The following is a 25213-nucleotide window of genomic DNA, read 5'->3' as shown; positions in this document are numbered from 1 at the left end:
GAAAGCAATTTGAGAGGAGAAGTTCTGCTCTGCTGCGGACTCAAGGCTGCCTTTGCTTTTGGGAGAGTATTCAAAAGCCAGCTAACCTTCCTGCTTGGAACCAACTGCAGCCTGGTGTGTTGTTCCTTGTTTTATCCCAGGGTTGGGGTTTGTGGCATTTTTCCATCCAGGAGGCTTGGAAACCCATTGGAGAAGTCCAAAATCTTGTTGCTCTGAACTCAAGTTTAAGTCTGCTCTGGGGTCATTGCTCTTAATTAAAACCATGTAAGATCAAGATCCATCTCTGTCCTCACTGGAGGCTGCAGCAATTACTGTGATACCAAGCCCCATCAGTTCCCAGGGCTGTTAACTCACTCCACATAATTGGTGCACACTTCAGCCCTGGGGCTGAAGCAAGGGGAGAGCCCGGAGCTGTGTGCACAAGCAGAGATGCCACTAGGAGGTTTGGAGTGGTGGGAAGGGATCTGCAAACAGGGCAGTAGGACAAGCCTTGGTGTGCTGGCATGTGCTCATTCATCCATCAGGATCTCCCCATCCATGGCCTGCTTTGGTTGGAGAGCCCAACTAGGGCCACGGATACTGCAGCCCCACATTTTGCCCTAGGAAGATGTGAGGCTGAAATGGGAGCAGCTAAAGGGAGAGAATGAGGATGGCTGCACTCCCTGTGCGACAGCATGGAGACAAGGACCCAGGCCCTGGCTCTCACCCTGCTGCTCCAGCACACAGCATCTGCCTCAAGCTCCAGCAGCCCCAGAGGCGCAGCCCAGGGCTGTGCAGGACACTTGTGCCCATGACATCACAGCAGGGCACAGTTGGTTGTTGTGTGCTCAGCAGGGACGCCTCAGTGCTGCCATTGATGTGCGGGTGCCAGCTTGTGCGGGCGGCGGGGATTGTGGATTGTGTGCACATCAGCCCCGGGACTGGTGGCAGAGAGGGAGCCCTCAGGGCAGGAATGCACTGAAACGCTGTGGGAAGCTCAGCAAATCCTAACAGGAGGGAGATGTGGGATCCAATGGAGAACGAGGCCCTGCCAGGCATCACTTGGGGTATTTTTTCCTTTTTTTTTAGGCTGCAAATCAACATTTTCAGGCACAAGGGTCTGGCGCTTGGCTCCTTGCCCTCCCTGCGCCCTACCCAGGATCACAGGCACCAACAGCCCCAAAATATCCCATAGAGCTCCCCAGAACCCTGGTTGCTGGGCAGGGCTGGCCATGGCACTACCAGCACTCAACAGCTTTTGGTGCTCATCGCATCAAAGCCTCAAAATTGAACCAAACACAGTTGGAACACAATGGGCTGCTCCACACCACACCTGGCATCAGCGATGGAGTGCTGGCTGCTCTGTCGTCACCCCAACTCAGGGGAGGTCCCCCACGTCCCAACAGAGCCCTCCCTGGGTCAGCACCCACCGCCTCTCATCGCAGTGTGTCCCCACCATTGTGCCACCAGGAGCATCCCCATGTCTGTGGCGAAGGAGCTCCGTGAGCTCTGTGCTGCTATAGTCAACCTGTGGCCATTGGCTCTCATTTTTTCTTTCTTTCTTTTTATTTATTGTGTAAACGGATAACCACTTTTTTTTTTTCACAACAATGCAAGTAAATACCAAAGTCAGCCCATTGAACTGCATCTTCTACAGAGGAAATTTTGAAGCACTTAAGGCAAGATTTTTTTCATCTCTGACTTCTATTGAACACTGAAAAAATACAGGACTTTCAGGTACAGCTTAACAAAATTATATGGGAAAAATCTTTTTTTTTTTAATCTATTTATTCTTTCATTTAAAAGATTTACATTATTATGGAAGTCGATGCTGAGACACATTTGTCTCTGACTTCCTTTAAAAATCCATTGGTTCCTGTTCATTTGTCTGTCTGTTGTAATGTAAAGGCACACAATAAAGCTTTATGCATTTATTAAAATATACAGATTTTGGTAAATTTAGATTTCTTTCATAGTATCTTGATAATATATATATATACATATATATGTATCATTTTCAACAACACAATCATCTGAAAATAAAAATCACTCCATAACATATCTGCATATTTTTTTCTTTCTCATGACACACTACAAGACCCCATTGTACAATGCACCAATGGGCTTCTGGAAACCACAAAAATAAAATTAAAGAAAATAATTTAACAAACTCTTTTAACAAATACACCAATTTCATATCAGAACTGCAGAGAACTGTTACACCAGAAAGTACCGTCTGCAAAAAAAAGCAAGATCTACATCAGAAAGACCAAAAACAAAACGAGAGGAGTGAGGATCATTTACAAGCTGGGGCTGTGACACCGGCGTCGCTCGGGGCGTGAGCTCTGCTGTGCAGAGGGTGCGTGCTGGGTCGTGCTGCTGTGGTCACAACCTGCAGAGGGACCAAGATCTCACCGGGTTGGTCTGGGGGATGTGAGGTATTTCTGCTCCATCTGGGTCATGCTTTGGGCTCCAGCAACAGGATGCTGGCTCCTGGCATGGAGTGGGACAGTGGTGGTGCTGGCAATGCTCTTCTGTAATGTGGCGGCTGCGTGAAAATCTCCTTTTAGGGCATGGAGAAGTATTTGGGTTACAGCAACACCTGTGCCAGCTCCCTGGCCCCTCTCAGCATCCCAAACTGGCCCTAGGCCAATGCTGCCCAGAGGTGACGGACCAAATGATCTTTGCTGGTGGCCCTGGAGTTGTGGGCATCCTTCCCTGCTTCCCTGGGAATGGATGAGGATGGGATGGAGATGGGGAAGGGCGAGGGATGGAGAAGGGATGGGAAAAGATGGAGAAGGAACGAGGAATGGTGGATGGCTGCAGGAGAACCACAGCAGCCCCAGGCCCGCGCTCAACACGCTGATACAATGACAGGTGCCTAGACGCCAAAGAGCAAGGGAGCAGGCTCTTGCCAAATGATACTCAGGTGGACACAACGACACACACTGGCACTGCAAACTGCTCTGTAGCAAGAGATTAAGGCTGCAAAAGGAACAACAGGCTTCGATTCAGCAGGGTACTTGGGCATATGTTTGTTACCCAGCAGATGCCTAAATACCGTGCGGTAGTGGGACGAGGATGACCACCCCATGGTTTAGTTTGAGAGCTGGTAGGAAAACAGCAACAATCTTTCTCCCTGAAAACATAAAGCCAGACCTGCCAGGTGCCATCTGTCCTGGGTATCTCAAAAGCATCCTTCAGGGGAGCAGCGGGGCACAAGTGAGCATCATGAGGGCTGCAGCACCGCTGGGGATAGGCGTGTAGGACAGATCCCCAAGTGGATTGGTAGAGCTTATGTGCATCGTGGAGGCTTTTGGGTGGGATGCTCTTGGGTTGCTGCTTGTGGAAGTGTAGCAAGGTTGGGCAGCAGGAGAGGGTCCAGAGTGAAGCTTAAAGGGTCCTTTTAGCAAACCCTCCCATCCTGAAGCCCTCCCAGTCACTCCTTTTGGTTTCACATTAGAAGTGTCTCTAGAACAAGCAGCATCTTTGTATCTTTTCACACATTATCCACCAAGCCAAGGTTAAAAATAGCATGGAGGCCAGAATGAGTGCTGGGATTTGCCCACAACAGTTCACAGACAATGGGCTGGCTGTTTTGGGAAAGACAAAGTGGTGGGAACAGCATCCAGTTCAATCTCAGGGACACTGTGTGGGGTTTGCTGACTGCTTGCATAAGTCTAGGTCAGGTGTGATCTGAAATGAGGCCAAGCTCAGATTCAGGATGCTTGACTATGCCAGGATTTCAGTTTTTGTTTGAGACTGTCTAGAGCAGTGCAAGACATGGTCTAACACTGAATCCTGGTATTTATGACTTTTGGATTCAGGGCTGGGGACCATCATGGAGTGGCCTTGTTGCATACACTTTGTGCTGGAACAGCCATGAAAACGCCAAGTGATGGGGCCAACTGAGCTGAGCCACCCCCTTGGATGAAGCTGGTTCACTTTCGTGTCCTACCTGCCTGTCCCTCTGGTTAAGCTATTACTGCTGGGTGGTTAGAGGAAAAAGCACACGTGCTAAGAAAGTGCCAAACACATAGGAGTGGCCACAGGGTCACTATTTCCCGAGGGAAACCCATCTCGTCCCCCCACGTGGATTATTCCACCCCTCAGAGCCCCCTCAGTTTGGCACATCTCCCACTGGGCGCCAAGTGGGGCTCGGCAGGTACCAGGGCTCCAGCATTCCCTGGCTGGGACTCAGCTGGCAAAGCCCTCGGGTGGGTTTGTTTTGGGGTCGGCAGCGGTCGCGGCGTGTGACCCGAGGACCAGAGGTGAGGGGGTGGTGGTGGAGGACAGGACGGGGCAGGGAAGCCGCAGGCCCTTCCTGGCTGGCTGGCAGCACGGCGTCCCCCTGCTCGCCCCACTACTCAGGTGAGTAGTCCAACTCGTCGTTGGCGATGAGGGCCTCTGAGGACGGTTTGTGCCTGCCCTTGCTTTTCGATCTGCTACTCGTCCGATGGCTTTCCTTTGCTCCTGCCATTTGCTGGTATGAGAAGCCCTTGTCCTCGGGAGGGCCCCAGTCTGGGTAGCTCTCACCCTCGGTGGCATAGGAGAAGCCGTCGTCCACTGAGAAAGGGTCAACGTCCACATCATAGCGCTGGTAGGTGCTCTGGTGGAGGGCCTCCTCGCGGGCACTGATCTCCAGCGTGCTGTTCCACATCCCGTAGCCAAAGTAAATGAGCAGACCTGGGGTGAGTGAGAGTGAGAGGTTGTTGGGGAGGACAACGCTGCACCGTCGTTCCCCTCAAAGCCACACCTGTCCCCACAGCCCGTGCCAGCATCCAGCCTCCTCCATCCCACCCCCTCCTGTTCCGTGTCAGTTGGCTCGAGCTGGTGAGGGCTTAATCTGAGTAAATATTTTTTTGCTTTTATTTTTAAGTGAATGCATGTTTTCACTGATGTCTGGTCTTCAAACCAGCAGCTTGACAACCAAACGTTGTCAGCGTGTGACCAGGGAGCTCTGTGTTTAAAACGTCAGCTGGGACGGCTGCTTAACCGTGTGACTGTGCCATCTGCAGCCTTGGTGGGAAAGCAGTTCCCAACAGACCTAACCTGGCCTCCTATGTTAGAAGCCCACGTTTCCAATCCAGCAGCCTCCCAGCCATCCTTTTCCCTCTGGAATTTTCTTATACTCTCAGTATTTCTCCTGTCAGTACCCACAGCCCTGTGTGCCCAGGGTCTGGCACACATCAGCAGGGTGACCTCGTTATCATTGCTGGCACCTGACAAGGTGTTAGATGTGCACACAGGTGCAAGGGTTAATCACAGCAGACTGATTTGATGCTCTGAAGCCACTTTCCTTCTAAAGAACAGGTGTGGGTCTTTCCCTTGATTTGCTCCTTCTCTTATTGGCTGAGTGAGCTAGAAAAACTCTGAGCATCTCCTTTCTAGCCTAAGGGCTGTGCATGGCTCCTCAGTAGCTCAGTTTAGGACTCAGAGGTGTTTAGAGATGGAGCTTTGCTGTGGGGCCTCAGGAATTATGTGAGAGAGCTGCCTGCCTCTCCCATCCTTACTCTGAAACAAGAGAGGATATGGCAACATGGAGGAGGAAAGCTGATAGCAATCTCCCTCTGAGGGCTGGTAACTGTGGAACTGTTCTGTAATAGTGAAGGGAGATTCAAGGTCTGTTAGTACTATGACCAAACTTTTTCCTTATAGGAGGCAGCTGCTGCCTCCAACGTTTGCAACAATCCACTTTCACACCTTCCCGATAGGAAGAGCATTTGCTGGGGTGCTCAGCCAGAAACGGCTGTTTTGGATGTTGGCACCAAAGCTCAGGGTCTGCTGTCTGCAGCTGGGGTTCCTGTGGGCTGTTGCAATACCCGTGTTTGCTCATATGGCTGCTATGTCTCTCTTAAGGAGTCCTTGGTTCTGATATTCCTTGTTGCTTTGGTTCTCTGTAGTCTGTGGCTGGGAGCCTTCAGGAGGAGCTATGAGAGCTACACTTTCTCTCTTAGGTATGGGAACAGAAATATAAAGCAAAGGAGATCATGGGCATATCAGGCTGCTGGATACGTGCCGGGAAGACTGAATTTGGCCCAAATATTCACAACAGAGCCTACATGTTCTGAAAGCCCCCTGCCATAAAGTGAAGGGTTCAGGCCAAGAACAGGAGCTGGAGCCTGCAGCCCCTTGGCATTGCCCCTTCCAGTTAGGGTTGGGCAGCTTTGCATTTTAGAAATGTGGTGCTGAAATCTTGGTGTGGGCTGCTGAAAGAGCTCAAGTGGGTGAAATAGCAAAAAAGCAGGCAGGAAACCCACCTACTTTCCATCAGAAGACTCATCAGAACAGTCACCTTTGCATGAAGAAGTTTGCTTCCATCAAACTGACATTTTTCTGGAGGTGTAATTCTCGAGTTAGCTGCAGTTAGCTGGGGGCTTGATGAACAGATTTCTAAGAACTCCAGCATTATGAGGAGCAAATGCAAGGGACTGGGCATTGCAGCTGAAAAAGCATTAGCCTAAGCACTAATTGGCGACGTTGCTATTACCACCCTTTGAAAACAGGGTCAGTAATAAAATAATCTGGGACTCACCCACAAAACACCAGACAGCAAATCGGATCCACGTGACTGTGGAGAGCTTCAGCATGAGATAGATATTCACCAGCATGGCGAACGCGGGGACGAACGGAAGGCAGGGTGCCATGTAGGGCAGCTTCTTGGGGTTCTCTGGCTGCTGCAAGATGACAAACACCAGCACGATGATGAGCAGGATCATCAGCACAACAAGGAGAACTGCCCACCAGCTCTGCTCAGAGATGTAGTCTGACCCAAAAATAATGAAGGAGCAGAAGATGAACATCAGGACGAAGAGCAGGAGCACGCAGGTGGTGACCGTGTGGCCGGTGGCTGCCGTGGGCCGATCCATCTTCCCCGGCAGCCCCAGATGGATCCGCATGGTGTAGTAGCGAGGGCCGATCAGCTTCTTCAGCTTGATGAGGTAGATGTTCTCAGACTCGTCCGCCTCGATCCCTGAAGTCATGTCGACTGTGCCGTAATTGGGGTGATTCACGTTGTAGGTGGATTTATCAGATTTCCCAATGAGCATCTCGTTGTCCCCCAGCGATGGAAGGTTTTTAGCCCCACACGTGTTGGTTGGTGGGCCTGTAAACTCCTCTCCCTCGCTGCCTGGGGAGCAAGCTTCCTTCTCACAGTCAGCCAGGATGCCCTCTTTCTTTTTGGTGTGCTCCTCAGAGAGGAACTTGACAAAGCCATCGATGTCACTCTCGGGCTGGTACCGGAGGAGCAGGACACAGACAGACACCAGTGTGTAGGCGAGCAGTGTGCCAATGGACATCATCTCTATCAGGTCCCGCAGGCTGACCAGCAAGGAGAGCAGTGCCGCAAGAAACCCAGAGACTATACAAGCTACTACCGGCGTTTCTGTATAAGAGCTGACGTGGGACAAAAACCTGTGACAAGAAAAGAGTTGTAGAGGGTTAAAATTGCAGTTTGCAGTGGCTGCCTGTTGCAATAGCCCATGCCTGGCTAGAAAAGCAAAGGAGAAAGCCAAATGCTAATGTATGTATGACTGACCTGAAGAGTAGCCCATCGCCAGCCATGGCATAGATGACTCTTGGCATTGGGAATAGAGAGCCCAGCAAGCTGACGGTCAGGCCGGCCACAGACCCAATGGCAACGATGAACTTGGCTGCATAGAAGCCACGTGCCACGAACATTTCCATCAGTGGGGACTCAGTGTCGATGGCATCATATGGCACCATCAGTGTGAGGATGATGCTTACCTGGGGAAGGTAAGATGATTAGGACAGAGGGTCAGCAGCAGCCCTGAGCTTGCAGTTACAGGGGCTGCTTCTCAAGGGTGGGAAACACACAAAAAAATTGAGTCTAATTAGAACTGTATCCTTACATCTCCTGCGGAGAATATGTAAAATGCAGATGTTTGGGCTGTGTGATTTACTGTGGAGTGGTTAATCCAGGGGCTCTGCTACCTTGGGCTCTGCCACCCTAAGGCAACAAGGGACCTGAAATTCCTGAGTATAGACGTGCATTTACTGGGTGCAGAGAGACTGGACAGGCTGTGGCCATCCATGTGTGTCCTGTCCCACACAACTGTACTTGTTTCAACCTCTTGCAGACCCCCAGTGGATGGCTGTACTCAGATAGCTAGTACGTATGGACATGTATTCATATACACACACATAGCAGGTACTTACGGACACGTATGCTGTCAAACACGCAACGAGTGAGGCTGTGATGGCGTAGGGGATGGAGGTGTTGGGGCTCTTTGCTTCTTCTCCTGTGGTAGCAATGATGTCGAAGCCAATGAAGGCATAGAAACACGTCGCAGCCCCTTTGAGCACCTGCACAGAGGACCCACTGTCTCAGTGCCATGAGGGTGGCTGGCACCCAATTGGGAACAAGTGACCATGCAAAACCATTTTGTGCTTATTTTACTTTCACTGGGGAGTGGGATTAGGGTTGCTTGGGGGCACTGAAAACACTATGGATCCTGAGGGATTGACTGACTCCCCGTCCCCAACATGTTCATATGTTTCGTGTTAGCAGGAATTCTCATCAGGCAGCAAGATCTGCTAGCAGAGGAAGCAGAACAGAGCATGGACAGTCAGACATACACCACTCTCCAAACAACCTTTGCTTTGCTTGGAAGCTGCAGACAGGTTGGAATACTTGAAAGGGGAATTATTTGTACTGCTAGTTACTTTATTATGTTCTTTCTTCATGTACAATATTAGCATGTTTATAAGAAACAAACACTGAAGCTGGCTAAAGACTGTGTAGCTGTAAGGAGAGAGCTAATTTGTAGTTGCAAAGCCCTTGCATACTTCTGGCTAGGTGGATGTTGTATGTCCATCACGTCTATCTCAGTTCTTTAGTGATGGAGCACACAGGAAAATTCACCTCTTTCAGGGGACGGTCTGTAATTCACTTTTCAAAGTATCTCTGTGCTTCTGGGGATCTCGAGCTTGTTGCTGTGGTGGATTAACTTCTACACATGATTTCAGAGAGAAACAGCCACCTGAAAACCATAGGAAGACCCTATTGTTTTTCATGTGTTTTGGATAATGTATCTTTTAAAACCATGTGCTTTTACCAAGAGAGATTTGAAGGATTGAGTTGGAATGAAACACTTATTTTTGGCACTCTTTTTTCTTTCCTATTTTATAGCAGAAAAAGACAGATATCATCCAAAAGTAAATCAGACTTCTGTTCTTAATGGGGCCTGAGCACTGCTCCTCACTGCCATGCTGAAGAAGAGAAATGCTGATTTACAGAGGTGAAGGGGTGGCATGTCAGCTTGGGATCCTTTCAGCAATCAAGATTTTTGGTTTACTTTACTTTCTTGCTTATTTTTCCGCACAAAATCCCTATGGAGTCGAGCAGTGTAAATCTGAGAAGTTATCTTGGGCTTAGGCCAGCTGAGATATTTTCAGTCTCTGTTCATCTTTGGATAAAAACCAGTGCAAGCAAACTAAAAAAGCCAAATATGTCCAAATTCTCAGTAAGTTTTGAGGGAGCATCCGTAAAATAAGCACTGGCAGGTGGCATTATGAAGTGCTCAAAACAAATGCTCGAGAACATTGTTGTTGAAAAGCAGCCAACATAAGTATCTCCCCCTCTGCAGGGGATGGGCTGGATCCTCCCGAGCCCTTCCTTGGACTGCCACCGCGTTTTGCTGCTGTGAGCCTGATGACAAATGACATTTCCTGGTGTATGCTTTCACATGCTATTTGGCTCTCCAAGAGGGCATCTAGGAAAAGGACTGAGTTTATTCTAAGAGTGGCAGGAGATACAGGCAAAGCATCACTGTGTGCCTCAGGTTTGGAAGAGCGAGGAGGGATGGGCCCAAGCTGGGAGCTAGAGGCTTCTGGCCAAAGCTGGGTGGGCTGAGCAGGGCTAGGACCTGAGGAGCAAAGTGCAAGCAGGGGCTGCACACCAGAAGCAAAGCTGAGCACGTGGTGGGGGTGGCACACAGGACTTACCCCTGGCCATCCGAAAGGCAGGAACTGCCCTTCAGACCAGTTGTCGCTTTTGATGAAGAAGAGCCCGGCAATCATAATGAAGACCCAGACTATGAGGTTAATCACATTGAGCACGTTGTTCAGTCCCACTGAGTTCTTCACACCCATGGCCACGATGATGGTGACAATGATGGCGATGACTAGAGCAAGAAGGTCAGGGTATGACTCCTCTCCTTTCCCTGGGTAAGAGAAAAGAGATGCGTAACTGTTTGTCCGTAGCTAGGCTAGACAACCCTTCCCACACACAAGATTCTAAGACTCTATGACTTTCAGTGCTTTTCAGATCCTGAAGTTTTGCAATACTCCTCGTTCTCATTGCAAAGCCGGTTTCCAGGTGACTGTGCCACTGCAAGGTAAAGCTCTTTGATTGAGGTGATAAATCCTGATGCCTCAAGACACTGTCACGAGTTTTTGGAGAGCAGAAAACAAATGATCGTATCCTAGTTTGCATCATGCATACCTGCTAAGCACTAATTAGAAGTCAATTGAACATTAAATTTTCACAACAGAGCTACAAGACCACTCACTGTTGTTACTGATAGGAGCCATGGGCTGTTGCTGGTCACACAGAACCATCACAGCACTGAGCTTCTACATGTCAGTACTGCAGGCTCTCCCTGAAATTTGTGTGTGAGTTTTAATGGGGCTGAGCAGTGTTCCTGTACTATTGTTACCCTCTGATATCAACATGTTTTTTCTGGGGTTCTGATCTTCTAAAGCTGGTTTGGTCCAGAGAGGCTCAAAGTACTGGGGTCATATATCCCTGCACCTAGAACCCAGACTCTGAACCGGATGCAAAGCACCAGGGGCCAGTGGGTGGTAAATAATGAATGAAGCCTAATATCCATGTCTGACGAGCTTCCAATGACATTTCAGGCCCTAATTAACGGATGAAGCTCTGCATAACAAGATGCACATGTCTCCAGCCCGATTCTCACCCAGCCCGTTCAGCGTCCCGACGCTGCTGATCATCCAGCGGCTGATGGTGTGGTTGGCCAGTGAGTCAAACATGCTGCTGAGGGCGCTGGCACCCGCGGCCGTGCCAATCAGGTACTCCAGGATGAGGTTCCAGCCAATGAAGAACGCCACAAATTCCCCCACTGTCACGTAGCTGTAGGTGTAGGCAGAGCCCGTGGTCTTGGGGACCCGCACACCAAACTCAGCGTAGCAAACGCCTGTTTGGAATGACAAAAATATGCTGAAATTCATCCACAGACAGCAGCAGTGGGCAGTGTGGTGTTGTGGTCGTGATGGCCAAGTTTCCATACAGTAACTTTGATGGTGACAGAAGTTTCCTCTTCATCTGATAGGGATGCTAATGTGTCCTGAGCCATTTTCTCCTGAGATGTTGTGTGCCTATTCTGGGTCACTACAACGCAGATGCAGGCATGAGCGCTGCCCTGATCATCCTGCTCTCACTCTACCCGTGCCAGATGATTCTGAAGCCATCTCACAGAAATAACTATGTTATTTTAACACTTAAATGTTGCTTGTACATTTCATTCTGAGGAGTAACTGCAAAACTGTCTTTGTAAAGAAGGGAAGAAAGGTGAAAAGTGTGTAACCGGAACTGCCTGGGAGGAGATTTCAGTGGGATTTAATACTTTCCAGACTTACTGCATCAGGGTGTTTTTCAATAAAATCCTGATCCTAACACACCACTGTCTTGAAACAACCATCAGGTTTTATTTAGTAGTCATGGATGGAATCAGAAATTCCCAGGGTGTTGGTCAGGGTAAGTGCTGGCAGGACCACCCACCCCACAAGGTGGGGTCCTTGTCCCTGGCTGTGGTTTTCAATGCAACTCTTCCAAACTGGATTTCTATAGAGCTGGCCCAGCTACGAGAGCAACAAGACGTCCAGATCATCCAGCCCCACACCATCATTGTTCAGAGCTGATTAAAAATGCATGCATTCTGCAAAGGTAAGGCGCTCACAGATAGCTGCAGGCCTGAATGATTTATGAAACAGGTGCTCTGGTGGGGACAAGTATCTGGTTTCTGTCTTTGATAGCTGTAAAAATCATATAATCTTTCTTGGCAGCCCTACTTTTAGCCAACAAGAAGATAAGGCTTAAAGAGGATTGATATTGATGCAGAGCGATAATGGCAGAGCAGAGTCTTTTATGTGTATTAAATGTTTGATTTTTCAATTACTCAACAGGAATCCCAAAATAGTAATCTTTCACTATACATTGGATATTGCAACCTATAGGGTATATCTGCTTTAGATTTCAGTGTATGTTAAGAAAACAACCAATTTTTATCATAGCATGTAGTAGCAGCCCAGGGGATGAGAGATGCAAGACCTGCGCACATCCCTGACTGCTGACATTGAGTTAATAGCAGGTGGCATTAATCAGGGCATTTTAATTCACAGTGCTACAGGTCCTCCAGCAGAAGTTCACAGCACTTCCCTCTGTATGCACTGCTTAAAAAGGGAGATGATATAACGTATTAGGACGTAGATTTTATCTTACTGATCTCAGCTCTATCTGTAGTGTAACAGTGATAACAAAGCTGCATAACTGAATGTTACTCTGTGCATAGTGCTGTGACAAACCCACAGCGCCATCAAACTCAGGCACTCTCATTTCCAAGAATGATTCCCAAATTTCTGTGAAACTGGGACCTTGCAACAGTGCTAAGTTCCACCTCTTCTTTGCAGGGGTCATTTTCCCTTTTGATGCAGAAGAAATCCTGACTTCTATGAACCCCTGCTGCTGATGGCCCCATCCCTCCTCAGCCACATCTGAGCATTACAGCCCCTCTCAGCACCAGCAATCTGCAAGGCATTCTGGAAGGAGCATTTTCAGCCAAAAACCCTGGGATAATTTGCAGGTAATGGGCTCTGACTTGATGACCGAGAGTGAGCACAGGTGATCTGGATATCTGCCTGAGCTGCGAGCCAAAGCAGCTCCTTAAAATCCATCCATGCACGGATGTGAAGTGAGAGCTGAAATCCCCACTGCAGCCCATCTGGCTCCCAGCCTTTACTGGGTTTCACCTGCCAGAAATGCACTGCTGTTACAAACAACAGCAGCGTCAATGATGAAGCAAGGAAGTGTCCAAGGAGATAATGAAAACACCGCATCCTTGGGAAAACACTTTCCCAGGGCTGCACAAGCAGGGGGGAGATGAAAGCAGGGCTGGGAGGGGCAGGGCTGTGGGGCCGGCAGGAGCTTCCTGCTGCGGGGCAGGGCTCACGGCTTGGGGGAAAAAGGCTCTTTTTGGGGACAACGTGTTTTCTCAGAGCAGACCCACCCAGGTTGCTCCACTGCATTTGGTTTGCATCACAAAATGGGCTGTGGGAAATGGGGAAAGCGCAATGATCTGAGGACTTGAAAAGTAGAGTCGGGTCCTTCCCATCCCGTATTGAAGTCCTCTGTCACTGAGTCAGGTTTCCTTGCCCAGCCCACACACGCAAGCTGGATTGCCAGACTGACACAGCATGCAAAGTCATGCGAGCAGGGAGAGCAGGGACATCGCATCATCGCGTTAGCACTGATCTGGAAAGGACAAATGCCAGCAGTACTGGCTTATGTGGAAACCGCAGCTCAGGCCATATGCTCAGCTGGGTTCAGAGGAGGCAATGGAACTCACTGACTTTTCACTAAAATATATAATTCCTCCCTCTCTGCACATAGCGTTGTTTGCTTTGTTTTGTTGGAAATTAAAAGAGTGATTCTGAGTGAACAGGAGCCAATAACAGCAGCTCTAAAGGTAGCAGAGGAGTCGCTGGGCTTGGCCCCACATGCAGGATGGCACTGTCCTGCTGGCTCCTCGTAGCTGGGCACCTCATGCCGGTGGGGAACCTCAGTGCAAAAGAGGCTTTCAGTGTAAGGAGACGTCATTGCTCCTCCGTGCTGTGTGTATCCTGAGTGCCATCACCTCATGGATGTGACCCCAATGTCACGAGACCAGCACTGATTATTGGCACATTGTCCAGCCGTGAAGCTAGCGGCAGTGTGCCTGAGACCTCACTCAAAACCCACTGGAAAGACTCACCTGACAAGATGGAGGCGACGGCAGCGATGATGAAGGACACGATGACGCCAGGCCCTGCCATCTCCTTGGCCACCAGGCCGGACACCACATACATACCTGTGCCCACGCAGCTGCCAACACCAAGGGAGATGAGGTCGAGCGTGGTGAGGACCTTGGCCAGCCGTGCGCCCTGGCCTCCTGCTGTCCCCGTGCCCTCCAGCATTGACTCCACAGGCTTGGTGCGCAGGACGCGGGAGCGCAGGGCATGGCCTGCAGCCCCCCATGGCACCCGCCGTGGGTCCAGGCGTGACAGAAGGCCGCTCATGGCTGCTGCTGGGCTTGGGTGTCCCAGGCTGAATCCGTGCTCAGGGCTGCAGCCTCATCGCCGGTTCTCCAGTGATGGCGACCCAGCTGCAAGAAAGAGAAAAGGTCTCACAGTGTGTGTTTGAGCTGAAGCAGCAAAGGAAGAGGTGTTGTCCCAAGGAGGTAAGTTATCAGTATCATCCCATACACAGCAGGAACCTGAAACCATCCAAGTTCCCAACCAACACAAAACATGCTCCTGGGCAACCACGAGGAGCTGGGGCACAGCAGGTCACCTCTCTGAATACTTCAAAATGCTGCTGCCTGAGCCTCTTCCCAATCATAAGATTGTCTCCACGAGCATGAACTAGCTCCTGCTTTTTTGTCTTCAGTCATATTTCCAGGCACTGTTCAGACTCTTTCCTTTTCCTTCCTTCTCTTTCTCTTCTTTTTAGCAGGCTGCGTAGTTCCCAGGCAAGGAGAAATGGCCTCCTGGTGATGTGTGAAGACTTTGAGCAAAAACAACGAGAATTGACAATCTCTGCATACTGATACATAGAAAAAAGAAATATTGTTTCTTCAATATGAGTTTTAGCATGACAGTTTCCTTCCTGTTCATGCAGAAATTTGTTATTATTATTACTGCCTTGGAGCCAAAACAATTATTTTTTCAGTCTTTACATCCTAAACAAATTACACTGTGTCTACCAGGTGGCCTTGTCTTGCTGGAGTTTATTAAATAAAACACAGCATTTGTTTCACGTTTTGGTTGATTGCAGTTTGAATTGCGCTGATCCTTACCTCGAGCAACCGCAAGCTGAAAGGATGCGTGTTCTGGCTAAGGATATTGATGGTGAAAAACGGCTGCCACTCTTGAGCAAATGTGCATCTTCGAGGTGAGAATATGAGCTGGGTTTGGCTGCTTCAGGGCCACGTTCCTGTGTGCCAGCATTTTGGCCATGGGGGGAATAGCTCCTCTAACCAAAGTGCACAGCATCTCTGAGGCATGGGCTGATGCAGACGTTTTGCTGTGTTTCACTCAGCTCTGTCCAATCCTTTATTTAATTCTTTTCCTTTGCAGGTTTTATCAGCACTCCTTGTTAAGCTGGAAGGACTTGGGTGGGTCTGCCTGGATTTGCATCAAACGGACCTCAGCTAAATAGAACACTGGGCAGAAATAGCTGCGTGTTTATGAACAGCTACAGTCCAGATGCCCTTACTTCTGTGTCGTTTCCTCATGCAGTATGTTAGGCAAGAAAATAATCTTTTCTGGCCAGAAGTTGGGGTGGCAGAGGGCCCTGAGTTGCTGAAGGCAATGCCTTAATACCAGCTGAAATGAAGTTACTCTGTAATTGTGGCTGTAATCAATGAAAGCGATCATTTGAAATTATCAATGATATTTAAGTGAGAGCAGCATAATGCTAGTTCATCACTTGGAAACATCCTCTCCCCCACCCACAGCCATAAGAAACGCCTGATGGAGGGATAATGCATACCTGGGGCAGACACAGCTCGTTTCTGCCCCGCTCCATCAATGCTCCCAAGCACACGGAGAAGGAGACAGCAGCAAGGGGGGATTTTGGCAAGACTGAGGTGCAGGCATTGCTCAGCAATCACATTCACCCATTCTACAGCTATGTAAATGGTGAAGTCTTAGGAGATTGGTGTAAATCCACAGCCAGAGGGAGGGAGGAAGCGCTTTTCTTGTGCTTAATGGCTGCCCTCCTTATTGTGTATCCAGGAGGCTCAGTAGGGCTGTGCTGGGGGCCAGGGCCAGCTTGGCTAACTCTGCTGCCATCGTGTTCATTAGCAACCTCTGTTTGTACCACAACAGTGTTCTTCATTAGCACAAATGAGCTAAAACAGCAATCACATCGAAAGGAGAAGCCTCGGTGTTCAGAGACACAGCTTCCTAAGTGTGTGGTTTGGTGCCAAATTACTCCTGAACTAAACCTGCTGCTTTCTGCTTCATCCTCATCACCCCATTCCACACCCACTGCCTGCCAGGGTGACTCGTTTAGTCCTCCTGTTAATGAGTGCCCTCTGCCCCTGGTGGCTCTGGGATGTCCCTATGCAAACCCTCTGTAAAGAATGCAGGGAACACAAGGAGAATCAGTGTGCCGATGGTGATAGATTAGAAGAGAGAGCTCCAGGTGGTAAGGAGCCAACCAGGAGTGCTCCCTGAGATGGAACGGTTGACTTTCCTCCAGCTTTCTCCTCGCAGAAGTCACTATGGCACAGGAAATCTCCCTGCTGCCCATGGAAGCCACGGTTTGCTTCAAGAAGGTGATGGGAAAGCCCCTTCCTCCTTGCAAGTGATCTAGTTGTTGGCAACCCAGCCCACGGCAGGGGGATTGCAACTTGGTGATCTTTGAGGTCCCTTCCAATTCAGCCGTTGTCTGATTCTACATGCCCTAGAAAAGCAGGCTCAGAGTAGACTCCTAGCAAATCCCACAGTAGCAATATTAACGCAGGTGCTTGCAGAGCAAAATTCATGCTTCGCCCCAGGTGCAGCTGGGCATTGAGATGACTCAGTGCTCAGACAGAATGAGAAATAAATCCAGAGAGAGACAAAAGCATCCCAATGCCTGCTGCTACAACAGCATTTTTGCCTCACGCGGGATTGTGCGTGGAGCTGGGCTGCAGCATTTCTTGTGGGAAGGCAGCACGGAGAGCTGCGATGCAGAGCTGCAACCCACGGTGTGAGAGAAGAGAAAGGAAGAGCGGAAAATCCCTGCCAGCCTCGCTTCCCTGCCCACTGCGTTGTTTTTAGTCTTAATTACTAGGCTGGTAGCTGCGAGCTGGGCAGTAGGAGCAGACACAAGATGTGGTTTTCATTACGGCCCGGCAGCAGGGAGAGGAGTGACGTCAGCGCCGTTGGCCACGCGGCAGAGGGATGCTGCTGTGGGCTGCTCATCACACTGCTGCTTTCTGTGTGGGTTTGGAGTTTTGTGTGCTCGTTTTACAGCCTCAGAGCACTGTGCAGGGGTTCAGTGTCTGCCCCTCTGCTGCTAATTTGGGGATTTTTTTTAACCCTTTCCAATTTTTTACCTCCATTCAAGTGGAGCAGTTATTATTTTAAGCTAAATTTATCACTAAAAAAAAGCGTAGTGATATATTTTAGGTTTAAGCCCAATTTAGCAGTGTGCCTACTGAAAAAAGAAAACAGCTCCAGGCTGTTACGTGGTGTTTTTTGTTTTTGTCTTCATAGCAAAATGGGGTTGGAGGAGCTGAACAGCTCTTTTCTGTTCTTCTTTCATCTGTATTTTTTTAGGTGCTTTACCAATATTAATATTGCTGCAAGTTGGCCAAATACCATTATCTCCTTCTGAGAAATAAGCAAAATAAACACTGAGTTATTTAGCTTGACCAAAGACTTAAGGCAATGGTGCTGCAGACAGGGGTCCTTAAACTCTGTATTCCTGTCTCCAGTGCAAGAAAGCCAAACCAGCGTAATCTCCTTGTTTTGAAGCCTGTGGGACCCACTTCCAAAGCTGAGCACCCACATCAGGACACGGCATCCACAAAGGTGAGCAAAGAGGTAAAGAAATGCATGAAGAGGTGAAACTGGAGCTGGTTGTGGTGAAGGCCAGCAGATTCCTTGGTGATGGGTTATTCTGAGTGCTGCTGGGCTCAGCCTTGCAAGCAGCTGGCCCTAGCTGCTGGGATCCCATAGGGAGAAATATCCCTAGGGTTTTTTGAGGGGTATCCCTCTGGGCATCCTGCTCTGCATCCACCACTGTGCACTTGGGCCTGCAGGAAGCCACCCTATGGAGGCATTCTGTGTTCCCACATGTTTTCTGCCCTTTTTGTCCAGGGAGCCCTGGCTATGTGTGGTGCAGAGTGGTGTAGCACTGAGTGCTGGGTACTTCTGGCACATCAAGCCATCTGTGAGAGCAGCACTGTAAGTAATGCAGTATGCATGAAGTGCTCCATTTGTGTTTGCAAAAAGCTATTTAACCACTAGGAGGAAGAAAAAAGAAAAAAAAAGAAGGGAATCGTGGAGAAAGATGTATAATCAATTTGCACATGTCTAAAAAGGACTGGTTTCTCATTGTTGTCTTGAGGTGGTGAAGTAAAAGCCTTAAAGAAACAGAATGATGCTGTAAGTATGGGGAAATGACAGATCAATAGATGGGTGAGCAGAGCAGAACCAGGCAACCAGGAACTTCTTGGAACTGCTGTGCTGAGGGCTCCTTCTAGGGGGCCACACTGAATTGAATAATAACTGAATTGTTTCTCCAGAAGTGAAATGGAGAAAGCAGAGGTCTAACAGAAGTGCACGAGTGCTTGATGCAGCTGGGTGTTCAAAGGAAGGTGCAGAGAAACCACACTAAAAATAATGCTCTTCCAGCTGTACCTTGGGGTCGTAGTGGACAAGGGCTGCATTTGTATTGAGCTGCTTCGAGCTGAGACCAGACAGTCTGTTCTAGAACACCACTCATTGAAGAAATGTCTTTGCTTTAATAAGATGCAGGAGCAGCTTCTGTAATTACTTGATTGCACCTTCTTTTTCTTCCCCCATGTAGATCCATACTTTTGCACCATAGAATGGAAGTCATTACGGTTTGCTCCAGGCCAGCCATGAGAGCTTTTTAAATTTGACATAAATCACAGAATGGGTTATTTATTAGTGTGTGAGGCTCTCTACAGAAAATGGATTTTTGCTATTGCAAAGCCTGCCTGATGCATCATTACGACAATTTATTTCATTTCAGGATATCAATGTGAATTTCAATGGCAAAAACACAAATTACATTTTTCGGTGAAGTACTGATTTAATACTTTGTTGTCCAAACCAGAAAAAATAATGACTGTGTATCAAACACAGGTTCCGAAAATCTCTTGTTTGTAAGTCTCTAATTCTGCTTTGAAGATTGCTGTTTTTACAGTGGTTCCTTTGCTCCTTGCTAAGGAACTGCTTTTTCCTCCCAGCTGACTCTCACCAGCAGTCTCTCTGGCTTCTGGAAAGCCTTCCATGCAATAATTTAGGAATCTGAGCTGGTCTTCTGCGCTGTAAGCACATCAGGATTACACACACTGTTCAGCTCTTGCAGGTTTTCAACTGCATTTCTCTTTTGTTTGAGCACGTGGTCTCATTAATTAGTTATCGTGTTCCATCAGCAGTTATACAAGTGTAATTGATTATGCCTCATTGCCCTGTTTGCATGATTTTGTCTGTGTCTGTGCGCTAATTAATGCAGGAGAGGTTCTCAAAGAAACACGTTCCTCAGAAGGAGCTGGAAGGAGGCATTCCTTCAGTGCCTGCTGATGTCTCCAGGAGGAGCAGTAGTAGCTGTAAATCAGCAGGATCTTTGCACACGAAATAGAGAGCTGCAGGGTAGTTTGGGTGGCTGTAGCTTGTGTCACCAATTCCCCAACAGAAGTGTGAGGCAGATTCAACGCACTTCCAAGGAAGTGAATAGCAGATCTTGCTGCTTTTATTCCATGATTGGCTGCTTATTATTATTATCCACTAGGACAAAAAATCCTTGCCTTACATGAGTAATCCTCCTGCATTTCAACAGAACTGATTATATGAGTAATGTGAATACGAGTTGATCAAAGAAGACGGCTTGTAAGAGATTTTCTGTGTTTAGTCATTTATCATCATAAGTCAGGCAAACGTGGTGCAGCACTTGAGCAGTGTGTGGTGTGAGTAATACCTGGCATTGTAGCACGACTGCTTTTAGACACTTCCCAACAAGCAAGTTATGAACATACATCCAAGATTAAGTCAGCATATAGGATGCTACTAATGAGGCAGAACTGAACAAAGAATGACGTGTTCTTAAAAGACCAGCAGCTCACAAATGATGGCATTATGGTGTTCTTGAGTAATGCACACAAACTGCCTAGTGATGTCGTTGAGTAGCCAGGGGAATCGGTGTGGGTAAACATGTTTATGCCTAGCTTAAAGTTGGGTTGTCATTGGAGCCCTGGTAGTTAACTGCGTCCTTGTTCTTCGCCTCCCTTAGAACTGGATTGAATAGAGTAGCTGGAATATTATTGCTGTGGGTTCTTGTTTGTGCTGGAGCTCCTGGCCAAAGGAACTCGACACATTACTGCCTTCTATCTTAATTTACTTAGTGTGGAGCTGGTGACCCTAGCTATTAATTGTGCATCTCCTGGTCTCTGTTGCTTCCCCGGCCAGTTAATGAGGCAGTGTGCAGGCTGGCACACACTGCTGTTGCCCAGGTGCCCTGAAGAGGTGCTGGCAGACCCAGATACTTCCCAGTGCTGCCAGCTCATCCCAGTCCAGGGCAAAGGGTAGGCAGCAGGCATATATTTCCCTCACTGTCAGACCAGGGTGTCCAAATCCCACCTGGACACCGCAACCATATTGCTGGGCATCAGGGAACAGCTGCTCACTTGGCACAACTTGACAGGCCCATCATTAAGACCTGGTTCAAAATGCTCTTGGGCGCAGCTTGCTGCTGTTGGCAGAGTGCATCCAGATGCACTAGTGGCCTCCAGACACGAGAAAGTGCTCAGACTTAAAGTGTGTGTTGAAGGGCTTTGCTCAGAAAGACCCAACCAGCGCTCAGGGAGCTCAGGACCTACAGGGAGGAGTTGATCAAAGCACAGAGCTGTATCCCAATTACTGACAAGCACTTGCAGCAGTAGATGGTGGTTACTGAGAACCAGTGCTCAAATCCTGCTCACTTGTGGATCAAACACACTTTTTTTTTAATATGCTTACATAAGGTTTCTATGCAACATCCCTCAACACTTGCAGCATAACAGAAGGAATCTCCCAGTAATAATCCATCTCCTACAAGCAGCAACCCACCTGACCCTCTAACTCTGTGCTCTTGCAATTAAATTGCAGGATTTGAAAAACCTGCTCTTCTTGTGTTCATCTCCCAGGTAGATTTAATTTATGGTGTGCCATCTTTCAGTAAATTATTGATACAGCTGTCGTGCAGAGGATCAGAGACAATAGAATCACATGCTATGTGGCTCCACTTCACTGTTTTTGTTTTGTCAGTGTCTGGACTTCCCTCCTACAGTTTTATTTCGGGGAAAGAGCAGCTTTCTCCTGGGGATGTTCCATTGAGGTGACAGCAAGGAATCAGCCGTGGTAGCAGCACTAGCTGTAGTACCCAGCCCCAGCTGAACCCTGAGCTGATGGCTGCACAGCCCAGGGCTGCTGTGTGATGAGGAAGTAAACATATACAAGAGCAAAATTTCTCAGTACTAGAAGGAAGTTTCCAATAGACAACCATGATTTTCTGCATCTTGCTGCTTGCAAATGAAAAAAAGGTATTATGAACCTGTGTGGCCCATGGATCTAAATTGGAATCTGTTCCCATTGGCACAGCAGGTGGTTTAATGAGTTCAGTAGGTTCAGTCTGGACTGAGGTGAGACCCTGGCCAAGATTTCAGATCCATAGAAAATGGCTTAAAATGTTTTCTTTGTTTCTTGACTGGACCATTTTGTGCTGTTTTGGGGCCAGTCGTGGCTTTATACTTTAAGATGATGGTTAAACATTTACATTATGATGATCTTAATGGCTTGGGTGCTGTGGAGACAAAATTTTAACCATTTGGAACTAAGATGTCTATGTTTATCTATATTTTATGACAGACTACTCTGCTATTGTGGTAACTATTTTTGCTTTTTTCCCATGAGGAGCCTAGGACTGTGTTTACATCTCCATAAGCTTTTGCTATCCTATTTGCTTGAAAGTTGCAGAGTCTTCACAGGAAAGCCATTAATTCATCCACTGAGAACCGGCTCTGTTCTTGTTGAGTTTTCTAGAAAAACTACTGGTGGCTTCAAAGAAAGATGGATGAAGTCTTGTTATATGTGTATGATCTCAGAACTGAGAAGAAGGAAGCAGCCAAGTCAGCCTATAAATATATCCTTCAGAATATTTCAGACTGGAATACTTTCTGATATGATCCCATTTGAGACTCTGCAGTTTCATAAAGAACCAATAGTCATAATTTTCACGTGATCCTAAAAAATTATCTAGGGAGGGGTAAGATGCATTTTCACTTCAGAGTAATGACTGATTCCCCAAGTAAACTGATCTATGTTTTATACTGACTCACTTAACTGCAGTGTGAACAAAAGGATTTATTTTAGGGAGAGTAAATAAATGGAGAAAGTAGGAAAATTGGGGTGTTCAAAATGCAAGTTGGTCACTCAGTTTTTCTGCTCTTAGTATGCGGTCAAAACTCCCCTTGGGAATATGCCTGGGGCACCTGGGAGGAGAGCTGTATGGCCCTGTGTCTGACTGGGGAACTAAATATCAAAGGTACCATTATGTCTACTGAGTTCATTTTGTCTGGAGGAGTCATCAGCTTCCATGTCATTGCTCCTGCAGGAAGCCCCAAGACTTGCTTTGGCTAAGTTACAACTTCTGGCAGGACATCAAGTCTTGACATGAGTAGATGGAGAATTCAGTAGGTTTTCTGGTAGTTCCTTCATGATGTCATCAACCCTCCACTGTTCAAAAATGTGAGCACTCACTTAAATCAGAATGCTTTGGCTGTAGTCACTCAACATCCATTTCTGTCATGCCTTTCTTTGGCAGATGGAGAAGTAACTCAATGCCTGTTCATTTTTTTCTGTAAAGGCTGTTATCCTCTTGAATCAAGTCATCTCCCATCCTCTTTTCTAATTAACTGATCTGACCAGGTACTGTAGTTCATCTTTTATAAGACTCTTTCTCCAGTACTTTCTATTTTGGCTTTTATTTCTTTTTCAAACTCCAATATTATTGTTATTTTTTTCTAATGTCTACTATATTCTAGCATTCTCAATTGCCAAGAGGCAGTTAAAACTGAAGAGCAATTGCATGAGCCTTTTTAGGTCTCAGTTCCATTTAGCTGCTTGTGTTTTTGTTTGTTTGTTTTTAACTAAATCAATGCCTATTGTACATATTGCCTCCTTTGTATCTTTTTGGATATGCACTGCACATTTGAATTTACTTTGAGTGGACCCAAGCTGCTTCATCGTCATCATTTAACCCTCACCAGTCTCTACTTTGTTGTCAAATTTCAGCGTTTTTGACAAACGAAAATAGGAAATAGCACTTGGGCCTTGGATCCCTGCAATAAAACCTGCTCACATGCAGCAGAGATTCTCCAAGGAGCTTAATGTTTTAAGAACAGATAATTAGTTTAATCTAGGTAACTCTTCACTCTAGTATTGCTTTTAGCTTGTTTGGTTTTTGTTTGTTTACAGTGTATTGTTCAACTACGGTAAGTCATATGCCTTATGTATGCCAACAAAATGGGTATGTGTAAATACCTTTAGCAATCAGACTTTCAGTCTCATGACAGTTTTTGGTCAATTAAACAAATGCTTTGGCATGCTAAAATATACTTACCTACTACTTAGGGGCAGTGGGAAGATCAATTAGTTAATATGCAAGATTAAATCAGATACGGCCCTTTTGAGCTGAGAGTCTTCTGTGGGGCTGACAAGAGTAATACCGCTTCCCATGCCTCCCCAGAGTCTGTGTTGATTTAGGAAGCCCTCTATCAGAGCTCTCTAGGCACAGACTGTCACAGGGAGGCACTAAGTCAATCTGTCTAAATGATCATTTGATAGGTCACAAGACCTGAACTGGAAAGCAATTTTGAGAGGGGAAAAAAACAAACAAACAAAAAAAAACAGATGGGGATTTTTAATAAAGTGATGCGGAAGGCACCTACCCAGGGTTGAGGCAGGCAGGCGGTTGATGCTCAGCAGTCCGAAAATACCCGTGCGGAATCAATAAACAGCAGCGAGCCGGGGGTGACGTAAAAAGGAAGATAACTCCATTACCAGCCTCTAAGTCGGAGGGAATTCTGCCCGCGCCGCCGCCAGGAGAGGCCGCGGATGAGCGGGAGCTTCGGGCCGCCCCGTCGGGGTTCAGCACCGCGGACAGCGCCCACCCGGCCCCGGGGCTCCGCGCCGCTCCGTCGGATTATTGATATCGGGTTTTTCCTTTTCATGCACGCTGCCCGCCTGCCCGCAGTGCCTCTACCTTCGTCTCTCTCGTTTGGTGCGGTAACTTGTAGCCAGAGCTGTCTTTTCGCTTGGACCAGCCGGCATTTATCCCTTCTCTCCGCCGTTCTCTGTTTCCGATCAATCCCGTGCCGTCAGCCCTGACGTCCCCCCCCTCCCTTCCAGCGAGTGCCACTTTGTCAACACGGGGCTGCGGCCGCCCGGGGCTGCGGGATGGGGCGGCTCTGGGGTCTCTGCCCCAAGCGGGTCTGTTCCAGCGGTTCCGGAGGAGCCCCCGCACCACCGGCACGGGGCGACGGACGTGGGTGATCGCAATGGGGCCGGGGCAGAGCTCCCCACTCTTGGAGCCGCGGTTCTCTCACCTCCCCCCGCACCCTGGGATGCTCCGAGCCACTCTCCCCGGACGGTGAGGTGGCAGAGCGGGGCGGCGCTTTCCCCACACCCCAGAACGCTTCATCCCCTCTGCACCCCCTCGGAGCCGTTCGGGCACTCACCGGGCTCAGAGGGCAGCGGGCGGGCTCTGCTGCGGGGCCTCCGCGGGCGAGCAGCCCGGCGGGGTCGGCTGCGGTGCTGCAGGCGGCGGGGGGGGGCTGCGCTGGGCACAGGCGGCCCCGGCTCCCGGCCGCACACGCAAGGCGGAGGGAGGAGGGAGGGATGGAGGAGGGAGGGATGGAGGAGGGCGCTGCAGCTCCTCAATTATTTAGTGCTCCCCCTCTCTCCGCCTGCCGCATGTGACCGGAGCGGCAATAGCACCGCGCCGTGCACTGCTGGGCATCCTGCCGGCCACAGCACGGCCACCAGCGCCGGCTGCCATCCCGCCGTCCCCATCCATCTGCCCGCTCAGGTGTCCCGATGGCTGCAGCCCGCCCGCCCCCAGCGGCCTCCTCCGAGAATGGGTTTCGTCACCCCGCAGCCAGAGGGAGGGGGACGCTCCCCCTCTGCTTTCTGCCTGAGCCGCGCAGTGAGATTTGGG

At 48.6% G+C, this 25213-nt stretch overlaps 1 protein-coding gene across 2 annotated transcripts; it reads right to left on the bottom strand.

The window, feature by feature from the left end:
• Nucleotides 1-1447: 1447 nt before the first annotated feature.
• Nucleotides 1448-25102, bottom strand: SLC7A14 (solute carrier family 7 member 14). Of its 2 annotated transcripts, none has more exons than XM_052686203.1 (8): nt 24735-25102; nt 13992-14381; nt 10923-11159; nt 9946-10163; nt 8158-8304; nt 7517-7725; nt 6515-7392; nt 1448-4665 (listed from the first exon to the last, which is right to left on the bottom strand). In XM_052686203.1, exons 2-8 carry the CDS (start codon nt 14293-14295, stop codon nt 4343-4345), a joined length of 2316 nt encoding a protein of 771 aa, XP_052542163.1. In that variant the 5' UTR covers nt 14296-14381; nt 24735-25102; the 3' UTR covers nt 1448-4342. The 2 variants fall into 2 exon arrangements, with proteins under 2 accessions (XP_052542163.1, XP_052542164.1); XM_052686204.1 differs by lacking the exon at nt 24735-25102 and adding an exon at nt 23946-24153.
• Nucleotides 25103-25213: the final 111 nt, after the last annotated feature.

The sequence above is a fragment of the Tympanuchus pallidicinctus genome, unplaced genomic scaffold (genome assembly GCF_026119805.1).
Source record: "Tympanuchus pallidicinctus isolate F22 unplaced genomic scaffold, pur_lepc_1.0 scaffold22, whole genome shotgun sequence".
Taxonomy (NCBI): domain Eukaryota; kingdom Metazoa; phylum Chordata; class Aves; order Galliformes; family Phasianidae; genus Tympanuchus; species Tympanuchus pallidicinctus.
Note: the sequence above shows the minus strand (reverse complement) of the source record. Positions and strands in the feature narration are given on the sequence as shown.

Coding starts and splice junctions, on each gene's coding strand:
- SLC7A14 (XM_052686203.1), bottom strand. CDS start 14,295: ATGAGCGGCCTTCTGTCACGCCTGGACCCACGGCGGGTGCCATGGGGG. Junction 8,305..9,945: donor TGCCTTTCGGATGGCCAGGG/GTAAGTCCTGTG, acceptor TCCTCTGTGCAG/GTGCTCAAAGGGGCTGCGAC. Junction 4,666..6,514: donor TGCTGTCTGGTGTTTTGTGG/GTGAGTCCCAGA, acceptor CACTCACCCCAG/GTCTGCTCATTTACTTTGGC.